Below are 27,929 nucleotides of genomic sequence, written 5' to 3'. Positions count from 1 at the left end.
AAGCAAGGTGTAGGAAAGACCCTTAACAAGGGTGCAGAGGTGTGGATCCCAGGTCTTGGCCTCACAAATGGCATTACATCAGAAAAGTGGTCAGGAGCCCTGGATTTCAGTTGCTTCGTCTATAAAACGAGGGTCTGGACTGAGCGATCTGTAATGTTCCTTCCAGCCTGAGAGGTTAGTTAATGGCTGAGTTCAAAGTAAAGGCAACAGGCTCATGATACAGTAACAGTAGTGATCTTTTCCTAAGAACTGTGTAATACACAACTCCTAACTAAATACAAATGCTAACACATACATATTCCTGGAACCAGGAAAGGAGGAAGTCAGATATTTTGTTTTGAAATTACGTAAAGTTAAATGAGAGCCTTCTCTAAAAAACTCTACATCTTGAAAAGTTACTTGAGCTAGTAATTACTGACCATAAGCACACCCAGTGAGTCACAGAAGGGGATATTACACTTGCTGTCATTAAGCCATAAAGAATTTATTTGAACTGTAATGGAAATGACAGGTATTTCTAATTCCTGAGAGGATTTTATGTGTCATATATGAAAACAGCCTAATTATAATTTAACACTAAATATTTGCCTGAATTTTTAAAAAATTTCCCGGTGTTGTTTTAAAACATCCTACCTTTTTTAATTTTTAAAAATTGTTGACTTCATTTCTTTTTTAATTGATGTATAGTTGATATAGAATCTTGTATTAGTTTCAAATATACAACACAGCAGTTCAACAGTTACACACCTTATTAAATCCTTACCCTGACTTGTGCGGTTACTATCTGTCGACATAGAAAGATGACTTAATTACTTATCAAAAAAATTTCTCTAAATTGACAAGAGAATGGGACTGATAAACATTAGGTCTAACATAGGTTCCTAGTGTTTAATATAAATTTTCCTCATAATTTCATTGCATATCAATCTTAACTCACCATGAATAATTTCTCTGTTTCTCTTTTTTTTCTTTCAAAAGGTGCTTTCTTTTGCAGATTTTTTTTTTAATGAGTTGAGCATGATTTAAACAGCTTACAATGCTTAAGTCACAGATGTTTTCTTTGGCCAAGTTGAATAAAAACTTAACATTGCTTAAGGTAGCCTTGCCTGAGTTGAGGAAAGTAAAAGTAGATTTAAAATCTACAGATTTAACAGCTGTAATAAAGGTGTTAAAGACCATGCTTTGTCTATAAAGAGTAGTGAGCAAATTGTGGTCAGTATGGTTAGGTTTGAAAATCAATTTTGCCATGTCCATCATTTCTCACAATGTTTTTGTATGGGATTCCCCTTATCATCAAATGCCACACATTTGTAAAATAACCCACCAAGTTCAGAAGTATAAAGTATAAACAGAATGAAACTAGTTGGCCTTTATGGACATAATTTTGGCCTCATTAACATGATTCTATTGGCAGTTAAACTTATGGGTCACATTAAAATAAGAAACAATGTAATAACTGTCAGAGAAAGATGGATCTTACACAATAAATACATTCTATTCTGCTTCCAGGCTGAATATTACACGAGACTCCGTTTGGAATCCCGTGGGAAGGGAAGAGATTTGCTGCCAGAGCAGAGCTTAAGAATTAGACAGCAGGTCCTGCTGCACCCAAGGTCACCTTCCCTTCCCCGGGAATCCCAGGCAACAGCTTGAGCCCCTCATAATCCAATCTAAATTAAATGGTAGAGTCAGCCTTACAGCTTTCCATTCTGCCCAGGTTCTGGGCATGGTGCTCGATTTCCTCATCAAATTAGGTTGGATTCCCAATTCAAACAGGAGAGGCATTGACGGGGAGACAAGAGAAGGAACAGAGAGGGTCAAAGAGCTGAGTACACCCCCAACAGAGTCAGAAAACTCTCAGTATTGAAAGCATCTACATCTGCACGGACACCTCCTTTTGTAAAAATAGTATGTCTGTCTCCTTTCCCCATATCCATCAGTTTCTATGTCAAATATCATGGACTCTGAAAGTATGGTAATGAAAAGAAATCTGACATTAGGGAGCAGGACAATTTTGAAGATTTAAAATGTTCTTTTTGAGAGATAGACAGTGATAACCAGGAGATGTTCTGTAACAAATACCCACATGGCTCTTTACATTACGTAAAGTGTTTTTGTGTACATCACCTTCGAGCTCATTTACTCTTCATAACAACACCAAGGTCTTCCTACCCCTCCCCTTCATGAGCTAGACTGTAACTGATATTTTGAATAATAAGAGACTGTATTAGTTTGCTTGGCTGCCATAACAAAATACCACAGATTGGACAGTTTAACCAACAGAAACTTTCTTTCTCACGGTTCTGGAGGCTGGAAGTCCAAGGTCAAGGTGTCGACAGGCAGGTTTGGTTTTTCCTGAGGTCTCTCTCCCTGGCTTACAGACATCTGCCTTCCAGCTGTGGCCTCAAACAGTCATTCACCCTTGGTGTCTCTTTGCTTGCCCAAATATCCTCTTCTATTAAGGACAGCAGTCGGATTGGATAAAGGCCTAGCCTAATGTCCTCTTTTAAACTTTATCACCTCTTGAAAGCCCCAATCTCCAGTTACAGTCACATTATTTAGGTAATGGGGGTTAGGACTTCTACATAGGTTTTTGGGGGAATAAAATTCATCCCATAACAGGGACAGAGACCAATCAAAAGGCTCTTGCATGTCACTGTACTCCCTATCATATGAAATGCCCTAAACAGTATTAGCCATTACCCACGTTTAGTCCTAAGCCTGAGAACTGGAAATGTGAATCATCTAAGCCACGTTAGGCTGTGAAGCTAGCTCACCTTGCCTTCCCACGAGAGGGAATAGACAGTAGAACGGGCTCTCCAACAAGCGTCTGCCAAGAATTTTCAAACAGGAAGGAATGCTGTAACCCAAGACTATACAACTGAATTATAATGAGAGCTACATATGTAATTTAAAATTTTTTTAGCAGCCACATAACAAAATAGCAAAAAAGAAATAGGTGGAATTGAGCTTAATATACCTTATTTAAATGAATATATTCAAAGTAGTATTATTCTAACATGTAACCAATATAAAGATTGTTAAAGGGATATTTTTATTCTTTTTTCCTGCTACATCTTCCAAATCCAGTCTGTATTTTTCTCTTGCAGTATCTCTTAACTTGGACTCAGTAGCTACATGTGGCTAATAACTACTGTGTTGGGCAGTAAAATCCTAACACTTCAATATATTCCCTGGGGCAGATGTTGTCTTAAGTAGTGAAATTTAATTATAAGCTCTCCCAATCCAATTACAACTCCACTTATGAAATATTGCCATAACTCTATTTCCTTTAGAATAGCACAGTAAAATTTCTCCCAGTATATCTAGGGGAATAAACCTATAAAAAAATTCCTAAACAGTCCTTAAGCAGATGATTTCCGTATTACTCTTTGACCTACAGAGCTGATATGCACAGGTCTTTCTGAAAAGGATGCAGCTATAATGGGTACGTGACCTGGGAATAATATATTGCCCCATATGCCATCTGAGAAGAAAAACCAGTTACTTGGCTGAGATCCCAGACCCTTCGGAAATTTTTCTGAGGATCCTACTTACCTCCCAGGGCCACATTCTGAGCCAGACCAAAAGAAACTCTTCTCTAGCATTCAAGTTATATCTCTTGGACCACTGAGAACACTTCTAATTCACGACAGTCTCTGACTCTGCCACTGGAAACTGATGATTTTACCAACATGAACACTAGAAGAAAGCAGAGAACATCAAAATTCCACTCCAGTATGTCTGGTCTTGGCTGATGCTTAAATTCTAAAACCTCTGGCTAATGATCTTATGTTTAAATCAGTCAGTAGGTAAGATGTATTGAGTACTTACAGGTGGCTAGTTCAAGGTGAAGAAGAAATAAATTATAACACATGTCCTCTGTTCTTAAAAAATCTAGTAGGACCTAGTAATAAAGAATCAGGACTTTATTTACATGGATCAATTAGGAGACAGAGAAGGGAAAGATCAAGAGGGAGTTATCAGGAGATAAGACTTTTTCCTGACCTTACGACGATCAGAGTAGAAGAAAGAGTACACTGAGGGGAAGTCCGTGAGCCGAGACAGAGCACTGCCCATATGAGGGTCAGTGAGAGACCGGCTCTGCCAGGGGAAGCCTGTCTGTGTGGGAAGGACGGTGGTGAAGCCAGATGGGTGGCATGTGACCAGTGTAAGTGGGATCTTCCAAACTTGGCAGATTTGGGTTTGACACAATAGACATTCATTCACAACAGATCATTGCACAGATGGGATTTAATGTGAGCAAAGTGGTGTTTTTAGGTGTGTAAGTCCTCACTGACAAAATGAGAAACCACAATTAGAGGCAGGAAAAAGGAATGATTGTTCAGTGTATGGAATGTAGAGGAATGCACGTAAATGTAAAGGAATGACATAAGGCTGGACATACAATATAATAAAAAGAATAGACAGAAGGAAGAGATAAGAATTACTAAATGATATGCTCTCTGGCCCTGAGAGGCAGGAGAGCCACAATTGTCAGCTTAGACAACTGAAAGAATGGTGTTGCTTGTGAGAGAGTGAGAACTAGTTGGAAAGTAGAATTGACTTGTGGGAAAATGAGGACTCCAGGCTCTATTTTGACCATATGGGGTTTGAGGTGATGATAAAATATTTCAGTAAGCAGAGATGGGAGGTGATTGGAAATACATGTGTAAAAAGTCAGGTCTGGAGAGTATGATATGGATAATGTTCACATTGGATAGCTAAACGGGTTTTCTCTGCCCATCAGGAAAAAAATATATAGGTGTCCTAAGAACGCTGATCAGTCCAAGAGACTCACTCCACAGAGCAATTTTGTCATGTGTGTTCTTTTTTTAATTTTTCTATTTTAATATCATTAATGTACAATTACTTGAACAACATTGTGGTTACTAGACTCCCCCATTATCAAGTCCCCCCACACACCCCATTACAGTCACTGTCCGTCAGCATAGTAAGATGCTATGGAATCAGTACTTGTCTTCTCTGTATATACTGCCTTTCCCATGTCCCCCTCACCCTACATTATGTGTGCTAATTGTAATACCCCATTTCCCCCCTTATCCCTCCCTTCCCACCCACCCTCCCTAGTCCCTTTCCCTTTGGTAACTGTTAGTCCATTCTGGGTTCTATGAGTCTGCTGCTGTGTCATGTGTGTTTTTAAAAGAGAAATATCCCAGGTTCGGCCTACCAAATCATCCACCTCTCCCCCAGACATCCCCACACTTGCTTCCAAAGATCCAAGCTGTACACAAGCCAGACTCCCTGGAGGACTCATTCTCTTACCCATGATCCTATTAGCAGTGGGAATTACAAGGAACGGGGAATTGGAAGAGAACTGCGGGGATCATTAACACTCTTCAATAGAAGAGAAGCAAGACAGTACAGTGTCTGGACAGGTGCAAATGAGAAAGAGGTCCTGACACCTCATGGGAATTGCATTTGCCCAAGACTAACCCATCTTTCCTCTTTCCACTCTTCTGCCCAGCCTTGTCAAGTCGCCTCTAGAAAGAAAAACACTTCTTTTTCATTGGACACCAGTTAGGTTACCTGCAGTAAATCACGTCAAGCAGATTCTGAGCGACTTTTGGCTCCTGTCAGCTCCGTGATGATGGTATTCTAGGACAAAGGTCCAAACAAAAGACACACCTGACAAAGGAGTGAAGTGGCCTCCAGGGCTTTTTCAAGCACTGCTAAATGCCAGAACGTGGGGAGCAGACATGGGAACATGGGGCGAATGATAAGAAATCCAAATAACAAGCAAACCGTGTAGGGAGTAGTATGACAGGGACATGCAGGTGGGCACAGCACGTTGGCGAGTGAACCCAATAGCAAGATATGATATGTCCAAACAAGCAACGTCAAGGAGGTCTGACAGCAAGCACGGAGCCCCTGGATTCAGGCGAAGAACTTTGTGCCCTGGAGCAACTGGAGGGGAAGGTGACACCCAGGGGGCAGGGCACAGGGAGGGGACCAGGAGACATTCAGGAGTAGGGGAACAAGAGAGCAGACCACTGTCTAGAGCTAAGGGACATGCAAGGGTGTGGTCTCAAGCCAGTAAATCCAGTGACTCATTACTGGAAATGCATATGACTGCGTTCAGACAGCATGGTTTACTTGACTAATGGACTAATTTATACCCAAGATTAACTGTCTCAGAGAATAAGACAAATTAGTCCTCTGACGTTCTATTAATCTTCCCATCTCCTTCCATCAATCCCCCTTTTCTAATAAAAACCATAGCATCCATTTAAATTTTACTCTCTTAATTTTGACAAATTTTCAAGAAGCCATTCTGCCGACTAAATTGTTCCAGATAGTTTTGCAGGGTGAGGAAGACAGGCTTCTGACTAAGTGCACCACTTTCGTTTTTTCTCAGTCTTTTAAGTACAGATTTCTGTTTCTGATGCAGAAAGTTCTGTGCTGTCAGGACAATGCTAACTCCAGTGCAGATGACACAAAAACTATTAATAGCTTATGTCTATAATAAAGCTGAAGTGGAAAACAGAAGTGTTCCAAAAAGAGAAGTATAAAATGGAAGGGAGGGAGAGAAGGCAAAATATTCTGCTTTCAAATGTAGATGACGATGTAAAATCTGTAGGTGCTCTGAACCGCCTGTGTTTGGATTTTTTTTGCCTATTTTCTCCTGCTGACTAGTGAAGAAAGAATATGTTAAAATCAAATTCAAAAAATGTTTTCTTTGCTCAGAACCAGCTCCTCCAAAATCGCTCTTTGCAGTGAATAAAACCCAGACCTCAGTGACTTTGCTGTGGGTGGAAGAGGGAGAAGCTGATTTCTTTGAAGTCTTCTGTCAACGAGTCGGCTCTAGGCAGGAAACAAAACTCCAGGTACTGTGCTCCGTGAACTTCCTTTCCTGAGTTGGTTTTGATTAAGGCTAATTATCTGAACAAAATCTTTGATTTCTTTGAACCTCAGAAAGTGAAAGCTCTTCATTGCGCTTTGGTGTTTCAGTAATAGAAATTAACAATATGCTTAGAACAAAGCCCAAATATGGGAACCAACTTATCAGATCACACAACTTATTTTCATCTTTTGTATTTATCTTTTCTCCAAATTCATAGCCACTCCAGGTCATATTGAGGAATTGAAGGGGTTCATTTTTTCCTATTGGCCATTAAACTGATGAAGTGGATGAAGACACTGTTATATATATGTAATTTGATAAATATGAACTGATTGACAGTATGTAAAAAGCACTGTCTAGGATGTGAAGGGTAGAATCAGTACTTGCTTTCAAAATTTTTTCATATAGCTGTAGAAGTTGCATTAGTGCAGAAATAAAACATAAGTGCCAGAAGAGAGATCCATACTACTAGGAGAAATCTAAAAGAAGGGTCTGTGTCTAGTGAATAATGAAGTCAAGTCTGGGAAAATGAAGGCTGAGAAAGATAACTGTTAAAGCTTTAGAATCACACAAAAAAAGCCAATAGAATAAACACGGAGTTATTCACCAGGTCACAAGGAATGGAAGGAGAGAGCTGAATCAGTAGCTAGTGCTAGGGGTAACACAGCTACAAGAAAAAAGTGTTTTATAACCTGACATCCAAGGAAAAAGGCAAGTTTGTGAGGAATGTCACAAAATACAATGTATAGACTAATTTATGAACATGAATAATTGCTGCTTTTTAAATAATGCAGTTCATGAGATTGGAAAGAAAAAAGCATTTCTGGGAGTACAAATCTTTTCATACTGAGTGCAAAAATAATTTGCTTTGATTCCTTTCCTGTCTTGATATTCTCTTCTACAAAATTATCTCTTTTTGATCTATACTGAACAGCTGAATCATTTTTTCTACTCTTAGAATCCTTTTTAAAAATAACTGCTGTTCCTGAAGTGGCTTCTGTTCTCTGTGGCCACAAGCATCTTTCTTTAAGAAAACAATGGTTAAGCGGCTACTTACTACAACTGACACCTGCTACCAAATGTCTTTCCTTAGAATCATTCTTTTATAGAAAGTGAAAGATATGGGAGTGGGAAATAAGTGCTGTTGTCTTTCATCTCCCTAGGTAGGGGTGTTTGAGATCCTTGTTTTGAAAAGGGTGTTATGCTAGCTCAACTTTTTATATTCTGTAGTTATACTTGTCACTAGTCTTACCAGCAGCCCACCAAATTCACAACTTGTTCTACTAAAGAATAGGATAATATTTAATGTTTTTGAGAACACAAAGTCCCTATGCATTTGGGGGATGCTATTTAAAAGCTGAGAATGCAGACAAAGAGGGTAGCGTCCATTAGAACTACCACAAATAAAAAAATGAAGACTGATCCAAATCTTTTACAGAAAATAAACACCAAAGCCTCTTAAACATATGAAAAGATGACCAGGTGATGAAAGAAATTCAAAATAAAACTACAGTGAGGTACAATTTCCACTAGGGATTGGAAACCCTCAAAGAACTTACACATACATTGGAAGGCATGTAGGGAAACAGGCATTGTCACACAGCGATGGTAGGTAGATAACTTGGAAAATCTCTATGGAAGACAATTTGCCAATAGCTTTGAAAATTAAAAATACACAACTTTTTGACCCAGCAATTCAGAACACTGCTAGGAATATGACTGTATATATACCTATGTTCACACATGTATGTACACGTACACATAAGTTTTGTATATGAATGTAAAGTGTTTAAACAGATTGTGTGTATACACGTACATTTGTTTGAATAATTGTGAAATTATGCTCAATGTAACACTGTTTGTAATAGCAAATAACCAGAGACCACTTAAACATTCATCAACAGGGGACTGGTGAAGTACAATATGTCCTTTCAATGGATTGCTATGTAGCCTTTAAAAAGAATAAAAGTTTCACCAGTACAGGTATGGAAAGAGTGCCAAGATATACTGATAACCAAGGTTAAAAAAAGTAAGCAGAATAATGTGTAGACTATCATTTAGGTTTATTTTACTATATTTTATAGGTTTATACATCTATAAAATAAAAAGGGGAGAAAACAAAAGACCTTACAGCAATGGCTGCTTCTGTGGAAGAAAACTGGGTGGATAGGAAGTAGAGAAAGGATGATGTTTATTTTTCCCTGCTCTCCTTTGTCATCTTTTAAATTTTGCACTCTGTCCATATATTAACTACTCTACTATGAAAAATATTTTCAAAGACAAAACCGATGAAGATCATAACATTTATCTTATTTCTGCATCTCCAGGAACCAATTTCTGTTTCTTCTCACGTTGTGACCATCTCCCGCCTCCTCCCTGCCACTGCTTACAACTGTAGTGTCACCAGCTTCAGCCACGACAGCCCTAGTGTCCCCACATTCATAGCCGTCTCAACAATGGGTAATTACACGCATTCATGCAATCGGGTATCTTTGAAAGTAACATCTTTCAATATTTTCCTTGTTTTCTTACTCAAGCAACCAGTGTTCCATTGAAAACGTACAAGCTTGAGGGGCGCCAGGGAGCCCTTCATTTCAGTCCCAACCTGTACGTTATTTGCTATGTGATTTAGGGAATGGTACCACCTCTGCCTGCTTGTTTTTCCATCTCTAAAACTAGAATCATGATAGGTACCTTGTTGAGTAGTTTTGAAGCTTAGCAATAAAGTACATGAAGCTCCAGCGCCCACTGGCTGAGCTCGCTGCAGTCATCAATGCCCTCGTCTCCACTGTCCTCTTCAGCCGTAGTCATGAGACCTTCTAAAGGTCTGCTTAAGCTTTAGCCTTAGCTGTCACTGATTAAATCAGGACAATACTAAATTACTTTCAAAGCAAAAGAGTTTCCAATCAAGCAGAACGTGTAAGTGGGGAATTAGAAATTAACCAGAGGTCTAGAATAATGTTGTTTCCTTATTCCTTTTTCTGAGTTGCATCATGTGTTTTACTTGCCTTTGTGTTAGTCTGATTCTGTGATCTGAGACCCTCTCTGAAGTTACCTGTAATAAAACCATTCTTGCAGTCACATTATCCCTTTACTGGATTCATTGTCACTTCTGTAACATTCGTCATGTATTTAGCTGCTATGTTGAATGACGATGGGAGTGGCCTTTCTTTTCTTCTTTTCTTTCTTTTTTTTTTTGGTTTCCTGTTTTTAATTTTTGTTTTTTCAGAAGAAAGGACAAAACTGGACCTGAACAGTATGTTAATGATCTCTCATTTCTATATCCTTTTACCCTTTTCTAAATATTCTTAACTGTCCACTATTCCTTGTCATCATTATAGCAATCCCAGTAGAACAGATGATAATATTAAACTGATTTGCAAGTGAGGAAAATGAGGGCCAGAAAGACAGATAAAATAACTTCTCCAAATGGCAGTTAGTAGTCAAGTGAGTTTGAAAAAGCTCTCTCACCAGAAAAGCCCTTCTTTCTGAGGCTAATGTTCAGAAAGAAATCTGAGGCTTCTTTCTGAGGTCTGTTCAAGTACCCTTCCTATGAGCTAGAGCTGACCTGTCCTTAATGGAAAGTGGCAAATGCACAGTCTTAGGGATTTTATGCGCCAGCCAGTGCCATGACCTCATGATCAGTGTGGAGGATGGCATCATTCTCCTCCTCTGCCCACTGTAAAGAGGTTTATAAAAACACTGGACATACATTCTTACCTTCAACATCCTGCTTCCATGTAGTGTGATGAGTTACACAATAGGTAAGTGCTGCAGTAGACCTTATGTAAAGTATACGAAAGGGACACAACCCCTGATCTTAGGGGCCTTACACCTTATTCATAGATTTTATCTCTTGCACTGTGCAGACAGAAAACCTCTCAACAGATCACCAGGATGCGTGCTGCTAGCGCTGCAGCAACTGGTAGCTTGTTCCTGCCTTTCTCATATACATTATTAGTTGTGAGAGAAATACACAGTTGTGCTTTCTGACTTTAAAGTCATGAGAATAAAGTAAGAACCTCACATTCTCTAAGCCCCTGAAAAGTTTAAACAATGATAATACATGTTAATGACTTGTAGAAAAAACATTTTGTTTTCAAATGAATTTAAACTATGGCAGAGGCATTAGTCACAATGTATAGTTTGTCTTCAGAAGAACATCCTGAATATAAGCCTTTGAGATGGACTCGGTTCTTCCAGGAACCTGAATATCATTTATAAATCTACTTGACTAAATTACAGTTGACCAGGAGGAGGCCATTGTCAACTTGGAGAAACATCATTGACTCTCTCATTTTCATCATCATACATTCATGGCTCTTAAAATCAAATAGAAAACAGTGACTGGTTCTGTTAGTTTCCATGAAATGGAAGCTGCAATGATAACACATGGCTTATCTCTTAAGTTGCTGAGATGAATCCCAACGTGGTAGTCATCTCCGTGCTGGCCATCCTTAGCACCCTGCTGATCGGACTGCTGCTGGTTACACTCATCATTCTTAGGAAAAAGCATCTGCAGATGGCTCGGTAAGTGCAGTTTGTCTATCTTTTACCCACAGCCTTGAAAATATTGTAATTTATAATGTATGCTTTTGCAGACCTAAACTGTGGCTAGAGTTCAGTGTTCAGTGTCTACTTCTATTTTGTGTGTTTTCTAGGTAGACTTTAAAATATTATTTTAGAAAACATTACCATTGAAATGGCAAAGCAAAGGGTTGCTTGTTTATACTATGTCTGACCTCTTATTGTCAATCTTGTCATTTTAAGGAGCCCAATACAGAGGGATCCATTCATTACATTTGGATACTTCTCAACATATTTTGGAGTAAAAGAAAGATCTTTACCTACTCAGGATGACTAATGAAAAGATGTAATATATGTGAAAACTACAAGAAAGAAAAATTCCCTCTTGTTAGTTCTGTTGAAGTTGTTTTATCACAAAATATTTGTAGAGTTTATCATTAGGTCATTAAAGGTTTCCTATTGTTCCTACTTTTTAGAGTTGTAGATGGTTTCATATTTTCTTAGAAAAGCCTTTTGATTTACGATTTTGGTGATTCCCTATTCCTTTGACCACTGACGAGTTTCTTATCAGAACACATTCTCAAGTACTTTATGTGGTCTCCTATTTTATCAGAATAAGCCATCAATTCTCTTAAAAATTATGTTCCTTAGTTGAGTCCTACTGGGTTTGGGGAAATAGGTTCAAATTTACATTTGCCTAATGTTAATATGCTGAATTATCAAACAACAGCCTTCTTCTTTCTTAGAGTTCTATCATTTTCCTGTTGTTAAATACAATTATCTATCCAATCATGATTTGATCAGTGCCTCATAGGGCTCAGTCAGAAAAATTAGACATCCAAGAGGCTCACTAGGAACTTGGAACCTAGCTGAAGGTATGCAAATAAATAAATAAATATGTGTAAATGTGTAAACTAACCTGTACTAGAAAGGAGATTAAAAAAAAAAGGGATACAAGGAAAGTAGAGAAAAGAGATTAGATCTGGATATAAAAATCAAGCTTCTTGAATGTTGGCATTTGAACAGATCTTAGAAGGATCGGGAGGCAGGTGGTGCTGCACCGTGCATAGAGTACAGAGTTCTGAAATTATACTCCTTGGAGTCAAATAATAACTTACAAGCTCTGTGTCCTGGTGTAATTCACTGAAACTTCATTCATTCACTTCACAAATATTAATGGACCCTTCTGTGTGTCAGTTTCCCCAGGTGCTTGGGATTTGGCAGTATTAAAAGCAGAAAAAAACTTACTTTTGTAGAGCTTGTATTTTAGTGGAGGAGATAGACAATAAGTAATATAGACAAGAATAAAAAGATTGCTGGTATGTTAGCAGACATGAAGAGAAAAATATTAGGGCAGTGAAAGGGAGATAAGCAGTACAAGTATGGAGGGTATATGGGGAGAAGATCTCAGGAGGTGGGTAGGGAGTCACTGAAAGGGTGACATTTGAGGAAAGATTTGAAGAACATGAGAGAGTTATCCATGTGTTATCTGGAGGAAGAGTGTGCCCAGGGGAGGGAATAGCTAGTGCAAAGGCCCTGAGGCAGCAGCATGATTGGCATGTTCAAAGAATAGCAGAGGTTGGTGTAGCTAAAGCCAAGGAAATGAAGACAGGTAGCAGGAGATGACATCAGATCACACAGGGCCTCATACACCATCGTAAGGACTTTGGCTTTTACTTTGAGTAAAAGGCAGCCAGTGCAGGGTTTAGGGCAGAAGATCTGACTTACATCTTAACATTTTCGTTTTGACTTTTATATAGAGAATAGTATATATGGAGCAAGAACAATAGAGGGCATATTAACTAGGGGAGCCATTACAGTAATCCAGGCAAGAGATGGTGGTTCAATCCAGAGAAATAGTAGTGGATAGAGGGGGAAATGATCAGATTCTAGACATACTTTGAAAACAGAGGTATTTGCTAACAAATTGCATGTGGAAAAGGCAATGAATCAGCATCAAGGATAATTCCAAGGCTTTTGGCCTTAGCAAAGTGAAAGGATGGGGTTGCCATCTTTTGCAATAGGATTCCTTACAATAAAAGTCCTTACTTCAGAATTGGGGGAATATCAAGACTTCAGGTTTGGAAATGTTAAGTTCAGGACGACTGCAAGAACAGCTGTGGAGTGGACAGCTGAACATAAAAGCCTGGTGTGCAGGAGAGAAGCCTGGATCCAAGATACAAATTTGGGAGTCATTAGCATGTAAAAGGTATTGATGCTATAGACCAGACAAAATCCAGGGGAAAAAAATGTAAATTAGAGGAGAGGGCTCTGAATTAAGCACCAGAAGAATCTAATATTAAGATTTTCAGGGAGAGAAATAAATCACTTCAAAAGAGACCAACAGGAGCCATTCAGCAGAGTAGGAACAATACTGGGAGTGTGGCAGCCTGGAAGCAGGGGGAAGAATGTACAAGAAGAAGGGATAACAATAGCCCCACATTACTGGATACTTGGGAGCAAGAACACATTACTAGCAGAGCATCACGGAAAGTATGCAGTGAACAGTAGCTCATTATTGTAACAGCAAAAGGTGGGAATAGTTGTAGTAATGGAAGTGGTGGTATTTGTTAGGATGTTATTGCATCAGGATTCTTCGTCATGCGTATAGCATGATACTTATGAAGATAGGTTTACTTCAGCCAGCTGGTCATTAGAACAGAAATTCTTACCATTTTTGTGCCGTGATCCTGTCTGGTGATCTGATGAAGCTGGAGAATCTCTTCCGAGAATACTTTCTTTTCAAATGCATAGAAAAAAATACAAAGGATTAAAAAAGATATTATATTAAAGTATGGTAATCAAAGTACTTAAAGAAGAGTGTTATATGCTTTTTAATTTAATACATTAGATAATAATGTTTAATAGGGTGGCTAATCACTCCCATAATTTCACCACAGCAATGAATATGAACAATATTTCAGTATCTGCAGTGGTCCATTGTAGAAAAATATTTGCAATTTTTATTGTTAGTAAATCTCACAAGTATTGATGGTATTATTGAGGCTTGTTGCCTACTTAAATAATTGAAAGAGCCACCTATATTCCATTCAGAGGTTGTTCCCACATGTTCATAGAGCCCTAAATTCTATCCTTGAACCCCAGATTAAGAACCTTTGAATGAGAGGGTAAAATAAATTCCATTACAGGAAATTTACATAGAAAAATGAATTGAGGAGATGTAATCCATAATGACATTATGTAAATATATTAATGTATTTTTCAAAGAAGAAAACTACTTTCAAAGAAGAAAATTACTCTCAAGGTCACTGTGATAAAACAGCCTCAGGCAGATAACTGAGGTAATTAGCACATTGTGCTAATAATGTCAAAACTCCTGCTTCCATTCTGAGTAAGTCCATCAATTTCATAAGAGGGAAAAATGAGATGCATGAGCCTCAGCAAGCTATGGGATACATGTGTGATATTAGGAAAAGGTGAAAAGGGCATGAGAATATGTTTACTGTTTTCCTCCATTTCTGGAAAAATAAATTTTAACAACATTTTTTACTGGCACAATAATAAGCAGCCTTGTGGATAAGAGGCACTACAAAAGCCAATTCATTTTAATACTCTTATCTCGAATGATGAATACCATGAAAAAATTGTGTTTTCCACAACATGAGGAAAAAATTTTGGAGAAAGAAAACTACCCAGTTTGATCTGCCATCATTATGGAGAGGAAATCAAAATACTATTAAAAAAAGCAGTATTTGCTAAAAATGGAAAACCCTCAGTTTATCTAGGAGAGTTTCTATACCTTACTATTGAAGGCTTTGTAAAAATATTACGCCCAAAATAATTCAAAGATTTATGTTAGGATCATGAGTGCCCTTTGGAAAGAATTGTGAACTGAATCCTTTTGGCCTCAAAAAACTTGAGTTGGGTGTGTGTGACCTTGTGAGAAATTGTTTTGTTTTGTTTTATCTTTTTTGCATTGTATGCAAAAGGGAACACAGAGAACTTATACTAGCTTTATTATTATTATTATTATTATTGTTATTATTATTATTATTATTATTTAATGCTGCAATGACAGCCAGTGAAGACTCTCTTTTATGTCCTTTCAAACAGGGAGTGTGGAGCGGGCACTTTTGTCAATTTTGCGTCTTTGGAGAGAGATGGGAAGCTTCCTTACAACTGGTGAGTATTGTTTTGGAACACGCCCCTAGATAGCTTAGCTATGTTGTATGTGCTCCAAACTTTATTTACTATCTATTGGGGATGACTGGTTTTTGTCTGATTCTCCTCTCCTATGTTTGGTGATAGCAGACTTTTCAAAAGTTAGATCTTCTTCACAGAATATATTAGTTCATATACATTTAATGCAATTCCAAAGTAAAGAAAAATCTGCTCTGTATTCACTATATTAAACAAAGAACTAAAGCAGTCATGCAGCTAACCCGTAACCATGCAGAAGGGCTTAAACGCAGAAGCCACCCAGAGCACGTGGTGGCTGACGGCCCTAGGAGAGGCGGCGCTGAAGCAGCCTGTGATGCAGAAGCGTCTCTATTTGACACTCCCATCTCAGGGCCTGGGGATACGAGCCACCACAGCTTCCAGAAATCAAGTAGAAATGAACAGCCCAGGGCTCTCACCTTTTATACTTATAGTAAATAAATGTCAAGGTCGGGAAAGTTCCATGAGAAAACATGGCCTCATTTTCCCTTATGCTTGAGTATTAAGAGATCTGCAGGAAGGAGGTATTTTGAGAATTAAGAAAGAATTGTCGGGAGATTCAGTTGGTTGGCATTATACCTAACAATGATACATGGGGATTAACGATTTTATACACTGCTGTCCATACCTAACAAAACTGCCAATTAAGTAAACATTTACTACGAAGCCAGCACTACTAACACAATCTAGTTTGTTTCTTTTGCAAGAAGCAACTATGCCAAGCACATTTAAATATACTCATTTCATTTTAATCCTTGGCAAATGATCTTTTTTTCCTGCTTTCCTAATCCCTGAAAATGGTTAACCTTAAAGAAATAGGTGAGACTGGAAATTTTACTCTGCAGAATCAATGAGGGAGGAAGGGCTTTATTTAAAATATAAATTTTACTTCCCTGAGTGAGCACCTAGTGGATGCCCACATTAGTCGAAAGTCTATTTGAAATGAGATAGGATTTTTTGGAACAAGGCAATGTATTGTACAATTTTAACATTTTAACCTGAAAGGAATTTTACTATGCAAATACAACTCATTCAACTGGGAAGAAAGAAACCCAGAAACGCTTGTTGGTGAAGAGTTAGCAAACATTCCTTGTAGGCTTGTTCAAATACAGTAGTGCTCTTTCCAAGATAAAGACACTAATTCCCTAGTATCTGTCCTTGCCTGGCTCACCCTTAAGAAAGTGCCAGCCACAGAGCAGTGATGAGTGGCTCATCCAGGAATGGATCCAATTATACTAGTGACTCAGGAGAGTATTAACTAACCACACAACCATTCCCAATTGGCAAGGCATGGCAGACCAGTTACAGGACAGCTGAGACAAAACAGAATTCCCTTTAGGACCTTTCCATAAAATCGAGAGAATTCTCCTCTCGATTTTGCCAACACCAGCATTTTCTGGCTGGCTGGGAACAGATGTCACAGCGGGGATTTGTAATCATAGAAGTGACAAGGTGGCAATATTTTCCCCCTGATTCTCAGAATACCTACAAATGCAGCCATAAGATATTTTTAAATCTGCATGAATGAATGCTCTGTTTTATAAGTGGTTTGACTATTTGAAATTGGAGTGAAATCTGGCTTTTTAAATCGACTCTCTGAATTAGGATTAAAGCTAAATAATTTTGCTCCCACTCAACTGAGTATCAGTGAGATTCCAAACTAGGCAGTTGATGGGTTACTTATCTTGAATGGATAATTCTGAGTGTCATACCCATACCTCTGTTTTAAAGATTATTTTTTTAGGAAGTACGTATTAATTTAAACCGAAAATAATCTAGAAACTCACACCTGGCAGCTTTATAAGATTGTGTCCCAAAGGCTTAGAGTCTTTGCCAGAATTGATATAAAGCTGACCATTTATGTCTCTGCACACAAGCTGCTGTTAGCTATCAAGTGATGTAACGGTTTCTTAAAATAGGCCTAAGCATTTCAAGAGTAATATCCCAGAGTAAGACTCAAGATAACTGATGAGGCGGCATTTAAGGGCCTCATTTAACTGAATGTAAAATGTAATCACTTAATAGCAGACTAATTGACACAAAATAAGTTGAGAGAAATAGATCTGATTACAATAAGGACCTGTGTGAATGCAACTGATTTTGGCAATAATATAGCACTTAGACTCTTACGTTTAAATTTCACAGAATGGAATAATATTCAATGGTAATTAAGGTGTTTGTCATTTTAATTGATCCCAGTAGGTAATTCACTGATATCTGTTCACAGTTTCTATTACTAACTCTTGCCCCTTTTTCATCTTTGCATCTGTTATCTATTAATGCCCACAGGCGTAGGAGTATATTTGCTTTCTTAACCCTGCTACCCTCATGTCTTTGGACTGATTATCTTTTGGCATTTTATATTAATCCTTGGTAAGTGATTTTTTTTTTTTTTACTGTTTACTTAACACAGGTCTTTAAAAGTTAGCTTTCATGAAGTAAACCAAAAGGAAAATTTCTTTTAAAATTATTTTATGTGTTCGGCAGCATCTCAAATAATTAATCATGTATTGAAATGGATTAAAGCAGTTAATGGTATGAAAATGCTACCAATAATGTCTTCCCAGTTAAATTTTCTTCTTGTGATGTTCTCAGCAAATTTTTCTTCCATTTACTACTAGTCATTTGTTTCTTCATTGAGTCAATCCACTGGGCTTTCATCTCTGTCAATGATGCTTTCCATTCCCTTACCATCTCTATCCATTAGAGAGCTCCATATTTCCAAGAAGGAAGGAAATGCATTAAAGTAGAGAAGCCCAGAATACTATACTTTATATTTAGGGCCTCCATGTTTTTATAATAATGCTAGCTCAATGAATATTGAACAACTGACTCTAAACAAACTTCTTTGTACAATTATCCTATTTAATTGTTCTTACAGCTCTTCAGAGAGTATTATCTACCCCTTTTTAGAGATGTGGAAATAGAGGCTGAATGAGATTAATTATCTTAGCATACTATCAGTAGAAAACCCAGGTCTCTTAAAATAGAAAATCCAGGTCTATTCTTTCCTCTGTAAAAAAGCAGCCTCCTTTAAATTCTAATTTTCGTGACTTTTAGTTCATTTGAATAATCAAATCTCAAAGAGTATCCTTTTCAGTTTTTATAAAACATACTAATAGCAGTCTTGAATTCTGAGACTGTATATAGCAGGACTGGTTCCTTCCCTAAGCCATAAGAAAAAAGGTAACAGTTTTTCAAAGAACTGATGAAAGAAAATTGTCCTTAAGTATTAGTCCATGGTATTTAGGCACTGCATTATGTACAGACCGATCCAGATAGGTGGACAACTTCAGAAGGACTCAGAAAAAAAAGCTATAAAAAATAGTTAATGGACTAGAAAAAAATGGCCCGTGGTGGACGGTGGGAGTGGGGAGAGTGAAAGATGAAAGCAATTTGTAGAGTCATTTACTCAGAAACACAATTGAACAAAGGTTCTTTAGCTCCTCTGAGGACAGAATAAATACAGCTGCTGGCCAAGTTTAGGCCTTCAAATTGCAATGGAAGAAATACAAATAAATGGACTTCCTCACAATAGAGATTGTTAATACCAGAATTTATATTTTCTTTAAAAAGAAACTAGAGGGAAACCTTTGAAACATGGTAGACACTGATGTATAAGTAGCACAATCAGGAAGGTACTAGATAACAAGGACCCCTGCAATGTTATTCTAAGCTTGTTTGTAATAATTTTCAGTATAAGGCATAATCAACGCAATGTTTTAGGTATTTAACATCAGATATTTTTGGATATGAACAGTGCACATAAATTTCATTTTGACCTTCAAAATATACATTTACTTTTAAGTCAACATTTACTAATCATCCTCAAGTATTCTACCTACCATTAGAGTACTTGTAGCAAATATTCTTAAAGTACCCTCCACAGATTTCAATTAAAACAGAAAGAAAAATGCATATAATATATTCACATCCCTGCTTAATTCTCGCTCATTTTCCACAGTTCATTTTAAGCTTATATTGGCCTATGCTATTTGCATGTCTTTCTGAATAGGTCCCCTTGATGAGCACATCTTCAAATTTCGGCAACCCCTTCAGGGTCCACTATTTATAGTACTGATCAAGTAGCATGAGACCCAGGTTAAGGAGGGAGAAATCCCTTCAGTTGTTTTTAGAAGAATGCCCCTGAGACTCTAAATGATCGTTTCCAACTGAGAATAGGAGGCAAAACCTGGAGTCCCATGCTTTCTGTCACTTTTAGTAAACAACACACATATCAAACAGGGAGAATATACTGATTATAAACTGTATTTTCATTCCTATGCATGTGCAATGCTAGATATAAAAGAAGTAAAACTCAAGTCCAGCTCAGTACTCACAAAGCCACCTGAATTCCCTACTGTTTACTACTTTTCTTTTCATTTAATAACTCATAGCTATTTTCCCATTTTCATTTGCTAGTCAATTTTAATCCTCCTTCAGATGTGTTTGGCTTCATATTTCACCTACTCTGTTAAGAAATACCACAAATAACAGAGCCACCCATGCCCTTCCTAACACATCCCAGCTGCTTCTCCAAACTGTCCACTCCGATATTTATCTCTGAGAAATATATGGTCCTGTTGATTTTCTAAAATCTTTCTGATGCCTCTGGTGGTTTGTATGGGAATCAAGAGACTCCTCGCCGTGTCACTCCAATCTTTTCCCCGGAGTGGCAGCAGAATCAGGATAGAGCCAGTTGCCCAACTAGCTTCATCTCAGAATTGTATTCTGCCAGGATTTCTGACTTCAGTGATCCCAGGTCATGTTTCCCAGTCAAAGAAAATCATGTCCTTTGGACTAGCTCTATCTGGAGTCAGTATTGTTACTCTCTTTTTTCTACAATCACAGTCACCTCATTCTCTATCTTCCTATTGTAAATACTCAACAGTTGACATTTTAAGCAACAATCAGTTTAAACTGCTCAGCATTACTCGTGACTATCGCATATTCTATTCAACGAATGATATAACACTAAAGACATTTTTAAGATTTGGTGATGATTTCTAATTAGCTCATGAAAGAGGAAGTAGCAGTTAGGACATTGGAGACTAGATCTGGAGTCTTTTGAGTTTCTGTTTTGTTTTGTTTTAACCATGATAAATACCATGTCTCTGCATTACCTCACACTCCTCTCTGGAATGAATTCCAGTCTGGCCAGCTTTCCAAGATTGTCACAAACATGAATAACTTATGCGGAATGAATCTTAACTTCTTGAAATCCTTAGGGTTTTTGAATTTACCTAATATAAATGAAATAGAAAAATTAAAAAGAGTGCATGATCCTGTACACGTGTACAGTGCATGTCTGATGGGTGTTATTTATCAGATATTCAGAAAATATTTTGCATGACAACACGACACCCTAAGCATCACTCAAAATGTTCACTTTAACAGGCACACACATCAGCTCTTTCTATTGTGTGCTGAACTTAAAACTGCTAGCAGAACCTTAACTCACATGTTTATAAGTGAATTTCCCTCTGATGTTAGTTGTAGAATCAGCACAACAATTGACAATGTATGAAAATTCTTTCAGTGTTGCCGTGGAGTTTCATAATTCAGTCCTATCATGCCCCACAGCCTTCAGAAATGAAAACCCTTTGGGCATCTTCAAGAATTCAGGAAAAGTCTAAGCAGAACAATGAAGTCAAACACAAATCATGAAGACATACACTTAGGACAATAAATCATGAAACATGTGCAGAATTTTGTATTATACTTAAAGTTCATTCAACAAATGAATGAGATTAAAAGGAAAAAAGGAGGGCCTCTTTTCCATGAATCAGGCTTCCACACAGCTGTTGAATAGTAGCAACTTAGTATTTCAGCACTGAATTTATTCAGTGTCACCCTCCCACATACATTCGTTTCTTCCCTGTTTTCCTTAAAATCTGTTTGGATAGGAGAGGTTTTTTCTTGTAATTTAAATTTCACTCCCAATCACAAAGTACGTTGGCAGCCTCTTGACTTAGCCAGAACTGTTAGCTAACATTCTGCTTTTATGAAGCACTGAAGTATTTGATTCTTACTACATGAAGTGAATGTGTGATTCCTAAAGATGACTCATTGCCATCACAAGACCTGAGCAAAAAATTATTCAAGAGGTATTTCGTTAGGTTCCCGAATGTCTAAATGATACAGCTCTGCCCAATATTACAGTGTTTTTCTGAGGGGATAAGGGACAGGCAAAGTAAAAACTGGAACGCCTATTGCCTCTAAGTCCCAAGCATGGAAGACAAAGAGCTTAAGGAAGAAAAAAATAGGAGAGGAATTATTGACTGAATCATCATCCCTCAGAACTGGGAAAAAATAAAAACTCCTGAAACCAGAGAATGAGAACCAGAAATACCACGTGCCTTTATGGCTATTTCCTTACACTTCCTACTCTGTGTCATTTCCTCTCATCCACAAGTCCCATCTCCCCAGTGGCATCTCATGAGCCCAAGTCTAGTGTCAAATTCTTAATTGCATCATTAAGTAAGATCATGAAGGTATCATAGCAAAGCTGTTTTTTTTATTCAATTAAATAAGCATCTATTGACCACCCAGGATGTATTTCATTAACTGTGCTCAGCCCTGGGGGCAAAGGACAGTCTAGCAAGGAGCACGTATGCAACTGACAGCAATGTGAGAAACATGCCATGAGCCAAAGGCCCTGAGAGCAGAGGGAGTAAAGGCTCCAGAAATAGACGTGCCCGAACATTCATAATGTTCAATATAAATAAACATTTTGGCACATGAGAATACTCAGAGCACAACTGGTTAATTGCTATAGGTGTTTCCATTAATCTTTAAAGAACTTGGAAAATTATAGAAATTGTCACTGACATTCAATCATGTACCAATAGGTATCACCTATATAAGAATAAAAATACAATAATGAGGTGTTTCGGCAAATACTATTCATTAGCTAGCTTGAGTCAGTTATCTTACTTGTTGGTTGAAAACAATTACCCTAAATAACCCCTTAAAATGTAATTAACTGAAGCATACATTAATATTGCATGTGTTTGAGTTGACAGACTGGTAATGAATTAAGAACAAGGACATTATAGGGACAATTCTTCAGTTAGCTTTGAAACTAGGTCAAAATTGAAGAGGAACAATGCGTAGTAGAATTACATATGCTGTGTACCAACGCTGATAGCACAAATTCACACACTCAATGAAAATGTCCAAAATGGTTATTTTAATATTTAATTAAGAAACCAACATATCTACTCTCCATCCTGAGTTCTCATCTTTATTCCCTAATTCTTTCCTTCATGCCTGAAGAACCTAACATATTCAGGCAGTAGATACTTCTATATATTTACAAAATATTCAGCAACTTAATCACTAGGGCAAGAAATTATATTTCTAGAATTCAGGTTTTGGCAGTTATGAAATGTGAAGTGCAGGTATGTTCCCAAAATCTAATACAGCCTTAAAAAATGAATCTGAAATTATCATTATCTTCTCACTTAAGGACAAGTAATTAAACAAACCTGAGGCACATTTAATAAAAATGAAATAAAATTGAGGTGCCTGATGTAATTGTTAAGCACTCTCCAAGTTTAACCATACATTAATTCTTGTGTCCAGATAAATTTGTCTTTTTTTAAATTCTCAGGAGTAAAAATGGTTTAAAGAAGAGGAAACTGACTAAGTAAGTTTTTCTAACTATTTCACTTACATATATTTCATTTAAAAATATTCTTCATCATGATCTTAACTTTGCAAATAAAAAAATTGCTTGTTTTTAAATAGAAGGGATGCTTAAGAAAGCAGCAGATGTATAACAGCTCAGCTGTTCTGCGTTGATGTGTTTATACATATGGATGTTAGTGATCACCAAGAAAGTTTATCACAAAACCATGTCAGGAATAAGGAAAACTCTCACCGTATGAAATCTGAGAATGAATAGGTTGTTAGGAGTTACAATAATCTTGCAGAGGAAGTCTATTCTAAATCTATTAAAAAGTCTAATATTTTGCTACATTGAAGTTGCCCCAAAACCTTTGCCTTTTTGTATTTTGAAGTTCTGTGCTTTTTGCAGAGGAAGGCTGACTCAGTTTGATGTTATAATAAATAATTTGAGAAACACTGTTTCAGAAAATCTTTGTGATAAATAGGAACGGATAATTACTCTAGTGAGCCTGTGGCTTCACTCACCTACTGAACTGTTAAGTCACAAGAATTAAAATTCTGAGGGGAGAAAATGAACCATCAGTTGATTTCAAAAGCCCAATTAGAGTATCACCTCCAGGCCTATAGTGAAAGCTCTACATATAAAGAGTGGAACATTCTTACAGAGTTCATTCATGATACTTGCCTAGGATAGTGAATTAATATAAGAAGGCCATTAGGGGTTCCAGGCCGATCCATGCTCTTGGACCACACGATACAAAAAAAAGGTGGATGCAAAAATATTTCTATTTAGCCTTGAGTGACATATAATTTTTTGGCACAGACCCATAACAGTAACTTTTTCCCCTAAATTTGTATCAAATCAGTGCACATTACACTGGTATTCATCAAGTGATGGCGGAGAGACAAGACAGTCAAAACAGAGGGGAGGCACTATCACCCGGAAGGAATAATCTGATGGAAACAGAAAGACGTTGTTCTCCAAAATGATTTAAGTGAAGTAGAGAGGCACAAACTAAAGCAGTGAAGGGAACGGTCGTGGGACCCAAAGGGGACACTCCCTCATGGGTTGCTTCCCCCCGAGGCCCAGGACGAGGAGGAAAATCAGGAGGTGGGTGGCAGCTTGGCAGAGCGGGAGTGCTGGGCCTGCGGCCAGCCGGGACCTGCTCCAGACCAGCCTCCTCCTTCCCCCTCTCTCTCTTCCTTCTCGCCCTCCCTCCGTCTGCAGCACCTTCCCATCCGCCGCCTCTTTACCCTTTTCTCTTTCGCTTCAAAGGCGCCCCACCCCTGACCACCACCACGTCCCCTGCCTTCACTTTCCTCCCCGCACTTACCCTCACTCCACGACCCTCTCCCTGCCCTCTCCCTGCTCATCTCTGCCGCCTTCCGCTGTCTTTCCCTCCGCCTTCCCATTCTCCTCTCCCCTGTGTTCGTTCTTCCAGTTCGCGGCCCTTCCTCTGATTCTCCTCTCCTTCTCCCTCCTGCTTTTGCTGCTTCTAACCCATTAATATTTTCTCTGATAACCTTCCCTATTCATGTTCCCATGCTCCTGGGAAGTGAATAAAAACTAGCATCATTTAATCCAACTTTAAGGTAAATCCACTGTTCAAAGACAGCAGCCAGAGAGCACAGTTCTCAAGGAATTCGTTCTAGGACAGGATCCCATTTTTAAGGTGTAAAGTTTTTAAAAATCTACTAAAATCTTAACATAAACTAATCTGTCAGATCAGCTAATCAACATTTTTAATCAAATACCTATTAAATTCTATGTATTTGTGAACAGAACAGGAGACCAGCGGTAGACAATATAAACTGAGTAACTTGCAACAAGACTATGAGAAAGGTCGACTCAGCGGGCCTTGCCAAGGTGGGAAGGCGTGGGTCAGATGGCAGAGTTCAGCAGCCTACAGGAGCTCGGGGAGTGGCTTGGTATAGGTAGGCTCTAGAAGAGATAAGCAGCTACAGAAATCTACAGGAGATAGTATTCAATTCTTACTCAAAAAAGAAGAAGAAAAAAAGAGATGAGCTTGCTACTGATGTAGAAATAAATATAAGCTCTATGTGCTACTTGATTGTACCTCTGAACTATTTCGGTACTTTTATAGATAGGCAAGCCTCTAAACCTGGCTTTCTCAGAGCAAACTCTGGAGAAGGGCTTTATCCTACTGATCCCGCTTCTGCTTTGGGAGACTGTGTAGCTAGCACAGTATAAGTACACAGTATAAGTACAGTTCCTTATACTTATACTTTTAGGCTGGTTAAACTTACAAGGTTCTTTGATATACAGTGTGTCAACCTTGGGAGGTAGGTATGACTATAATACTTTAGGATGAGAATGTCGAATCTCAGAAGAGTTAAGTAAATTCTCCAAGATCACAGTAAATAAGCAAAATCATAAGTCAAACAAGTCTTCAGGCTCTAACCCTTTGTTCTTTCCTATAAACCACAGTTTATAGAAACAACAGTTTTCTAGAACAACACATAAACACATACGTATATGAATTTGCATGTACATAATATTTTACTGCTAGAGCAAAAGCCAACAGAAAATCTCGAGATTTCTCCTCTCTCAAGAAAGTTTAATATATATGGCCCTTTTTTTAATTACAATATAGTAGGGACTGGTAACTTTAACCAAAAAAAAAAAAAAAAAATGAATGCCAATCTTTAAAAGGTAAAACTTCTAATTTCTCCAAGAAAATTGTTCATGATTAAAAAGTATGGTGTTAATATGTACCACTTAGCAACAGTATTTTTAAAACATATTTCTTTGTGTTTCACAAAGCCCTGTTCAGCTAGATGACTTTGACACCTACATCAAGGATATGGCCAGAGATTCCGACTACAAGTTTTCTCTTCAGTTTGAGGTGAGTAGGTAAAGCATTTCCTGCCTTCTCCGGCGGTGGGGCATGGGAGGCACCAGGTTTGTGTTGTCATTTCCCTGCTCACTGGACAGTGCTTGTGACATGCTTCATAATAGGCATGGTGGGAAGTGGGCTGGGAGCATCTCATCTGTCAGTTCGGAGTGAGGATGTCAACCCTTAGAAAACAGGCCAGGATTTGGGTGGCACAAATGAAGGAAAACAGAGCAGATTCAGGTCCTGGAACCATCAAATGTGGTTGCAAGAGAGGCTGTCATTGAAAACCAAGCCGACGGAGAGCTCGGGGGGAAGACAAGCCGAGGATTTAGAGCTGAAAAGGAATTTTACCTTCCAGAGATTTTGAATGTGTTTCTCATGCCACTTAGGCCTTAGTAAGAGTGGATGGTGGATTTGCAACAACATGGATGGAGCTAGAGGGTATTATGCTCAGTGAAATAAGCCAGGCAGAGAAAGATAAGTACCAGATGATTTCACTCATCTGTGGAGCATAACAACAAAGCGAAAACTGAAGGAACAAAACAGCAGCAGACTCACAGAACCCAAGAATGGACTAACAGTTACCAAAGGGAAAGGGACTGGGGAGGGTGAGTGGGAAGGGGGGGATAAGGGAATTAAGGGGCATTATGATTAGCCCACATAATGTAGAGGGGGCACAGGGAAGGAAGTACAGCACAGAGAAGACAAGTAGTGACTCTATAGCATCTTACTACACTGATGGACAGTGACTGTAATGAGGTATGTGGGGGGGACTTGATAATATGGGGAAATGCAGTAAACACAATGTTGCTCATGTGTAACCTGAGCATAAGATTGTATGTCAATGATACCTTAATAAAAAAAGAAATAGTGGATGGTGCATGAAATGGGCCCCCTTTGTCTTATGGGCATACAAAAGCCTGGGGTGGGCTCCTAGAGCTGTAGGACTCATGGCATTCTCTTTAATGTTTCTTTGTAAGGTTTTCTTTCCTTTCCTTGGAGAAATTGAGGAAAACTCATGGTTAGGTGGAAGAAGAAAAAATTTGGCAACACCTTATTCTGAAGCACAGATATGTATTTGCATGCAAATTAGAGGACAGTGAGTCAGCCTAGGACCTCAGCAGTGCAAGGACTCTAACTGGTCCTCAGGTTTCCTTCCCACAGATTCACAGCCTGTCAGTCTGTCTGGATGGCCTCCCATCCTTCAGGTTTCCACAGCAAGGCTCAGTGGTCCAGGATTCAGGGAAGCCAGCGAAAAGGGAAAGATAACGTGACTTTTCTAAATACTGTTGTGTTTTTAAAAGCCTTTGAGGTGCTTTTACAATCCTGCAAAACAGTTTTAGGATAGACCTGCTTTCTCCCCATTATTCATATTCATTTCTTCTTGCCACCATCCAAGACAGCTTCAGTCTGCATGAAGCTGAATGTGTCCTGGTGTGGATATTCTAACAGGGAATTTAAGGATGAGAAAAACCTTATATATTATCTACTACCAGCCCCCTAACTACCACCTGTGTCCTGAGAAATTACACACAGAGCCTGCCCCAGTTAGCCACTGTAGGCACGTGCATAAGAAATTATACCTTCCCCACCAAATGTTATATCTCAAAGAACAGCTATTTTATTTGAATCAGGTATTTATGGTGAGGATGGCATTTCAGAAAAGTATATCGATAAAATGAGAAGACTTTTTATAAGAAAACACAAGCCAAATTTCAGAAAAAACATATCTAGCTAATACTGATAATTTTGATTAAATTATGATGTAGGTAGACGTTCAGCCTCATGAAAGCCACAGCCTCTTAGTTCCTACAAGATTATATGACTTTGGTGGTAAAGCTAAGGTCACAGCCTTGCTGGGAGGATTA

At 38.3% G+C, this 27,929-nt stretch overlaps 1 protein-coding gene and 1 long non-coding RNA gene across 8 annotated transcripts in view; one reads left to right on the top strand and one right to left on the bottom strand.

The window, feature by feature from the left end:
• PTPRO (protein tyrosine phosphatase receptor type O) overlaps positions 1–27,929 on the top strand; it is a 213,054-nt gene that overhangs the window by 162,642 nt on the left and 22,483 nt on the right. For 2 of the 7 annotated variants that reach the window (XM_073223225.1, XM_073223229.1), the window contains exons 13-19: positions 6,709–6,848; positions 9,193–9,325; positions 11,275–11,395; positions 15,467–15,535; positions 17,861–17,944; positions 23,187–23,222; positions 25,989–26,070. In XM_073223225.1, coding sequence (XP_073079326.1) covers positions 6,709–6,848; positions 9,193–9,325; positions 11,275–11,395; positions 15,467–15,535; positions 17,861–17,944; positions 23,187–23,222; positions 25,989–26,070 — 665 coding nt within the window. Of the gene's footprint in view, positions 1–6,516; positions 6,849–9,192; positions 9,326–11,274; positions 11,396–15,466; positions 15,536–17,860; positions 17,945–23,186; positions 23,223–25,988; positions 26,071–27,929 lie in introns of those variants that run through there. The other 5 variants (XM_073223226.1, XM_073223230.1, XM_073223227.1 and 2 more) reach the window with 4 other exon arrangements.
• Positions 12,034–27,929, bottom strand: part of LOC118973324 (uncharacterized) — a 46,175-nt gene continuing 30,279 nt past the window's right edge. Inside the window, exons 2-3 of the long non-coding RNA XR_012125709.1 lie at positions 20,695–20,814; positions 12,034–14,130 (exon numbers count right to left, since the gene is read on the bottom strand). This is a non-coding gene — a long non-coding RNA (uncharacterized lncRNA). The remainder of the gene's footprint in view (positions 14,131–20,694; positions 20,815–27,929) is intronic.

The sequence above is a fragment of the Manis javanica genome, chromosome 15, assembly GCF_040802235.1.
Source record: "Manis javanica isolate MJ-LG chromosome 15, MJ_LKY, whole genome shotgun sequence".
Lineage (NCBI taxonomy): Eukaryota > Metazoa > Chordata > Mammalia > Pholidota > Manidae > Manis > Manis javanica.
The sequence above is the reverse complement of the archived record's forward strand: the minus strand, read 5'-3'. Positions and strand labels throughout refer to the sequence as shown.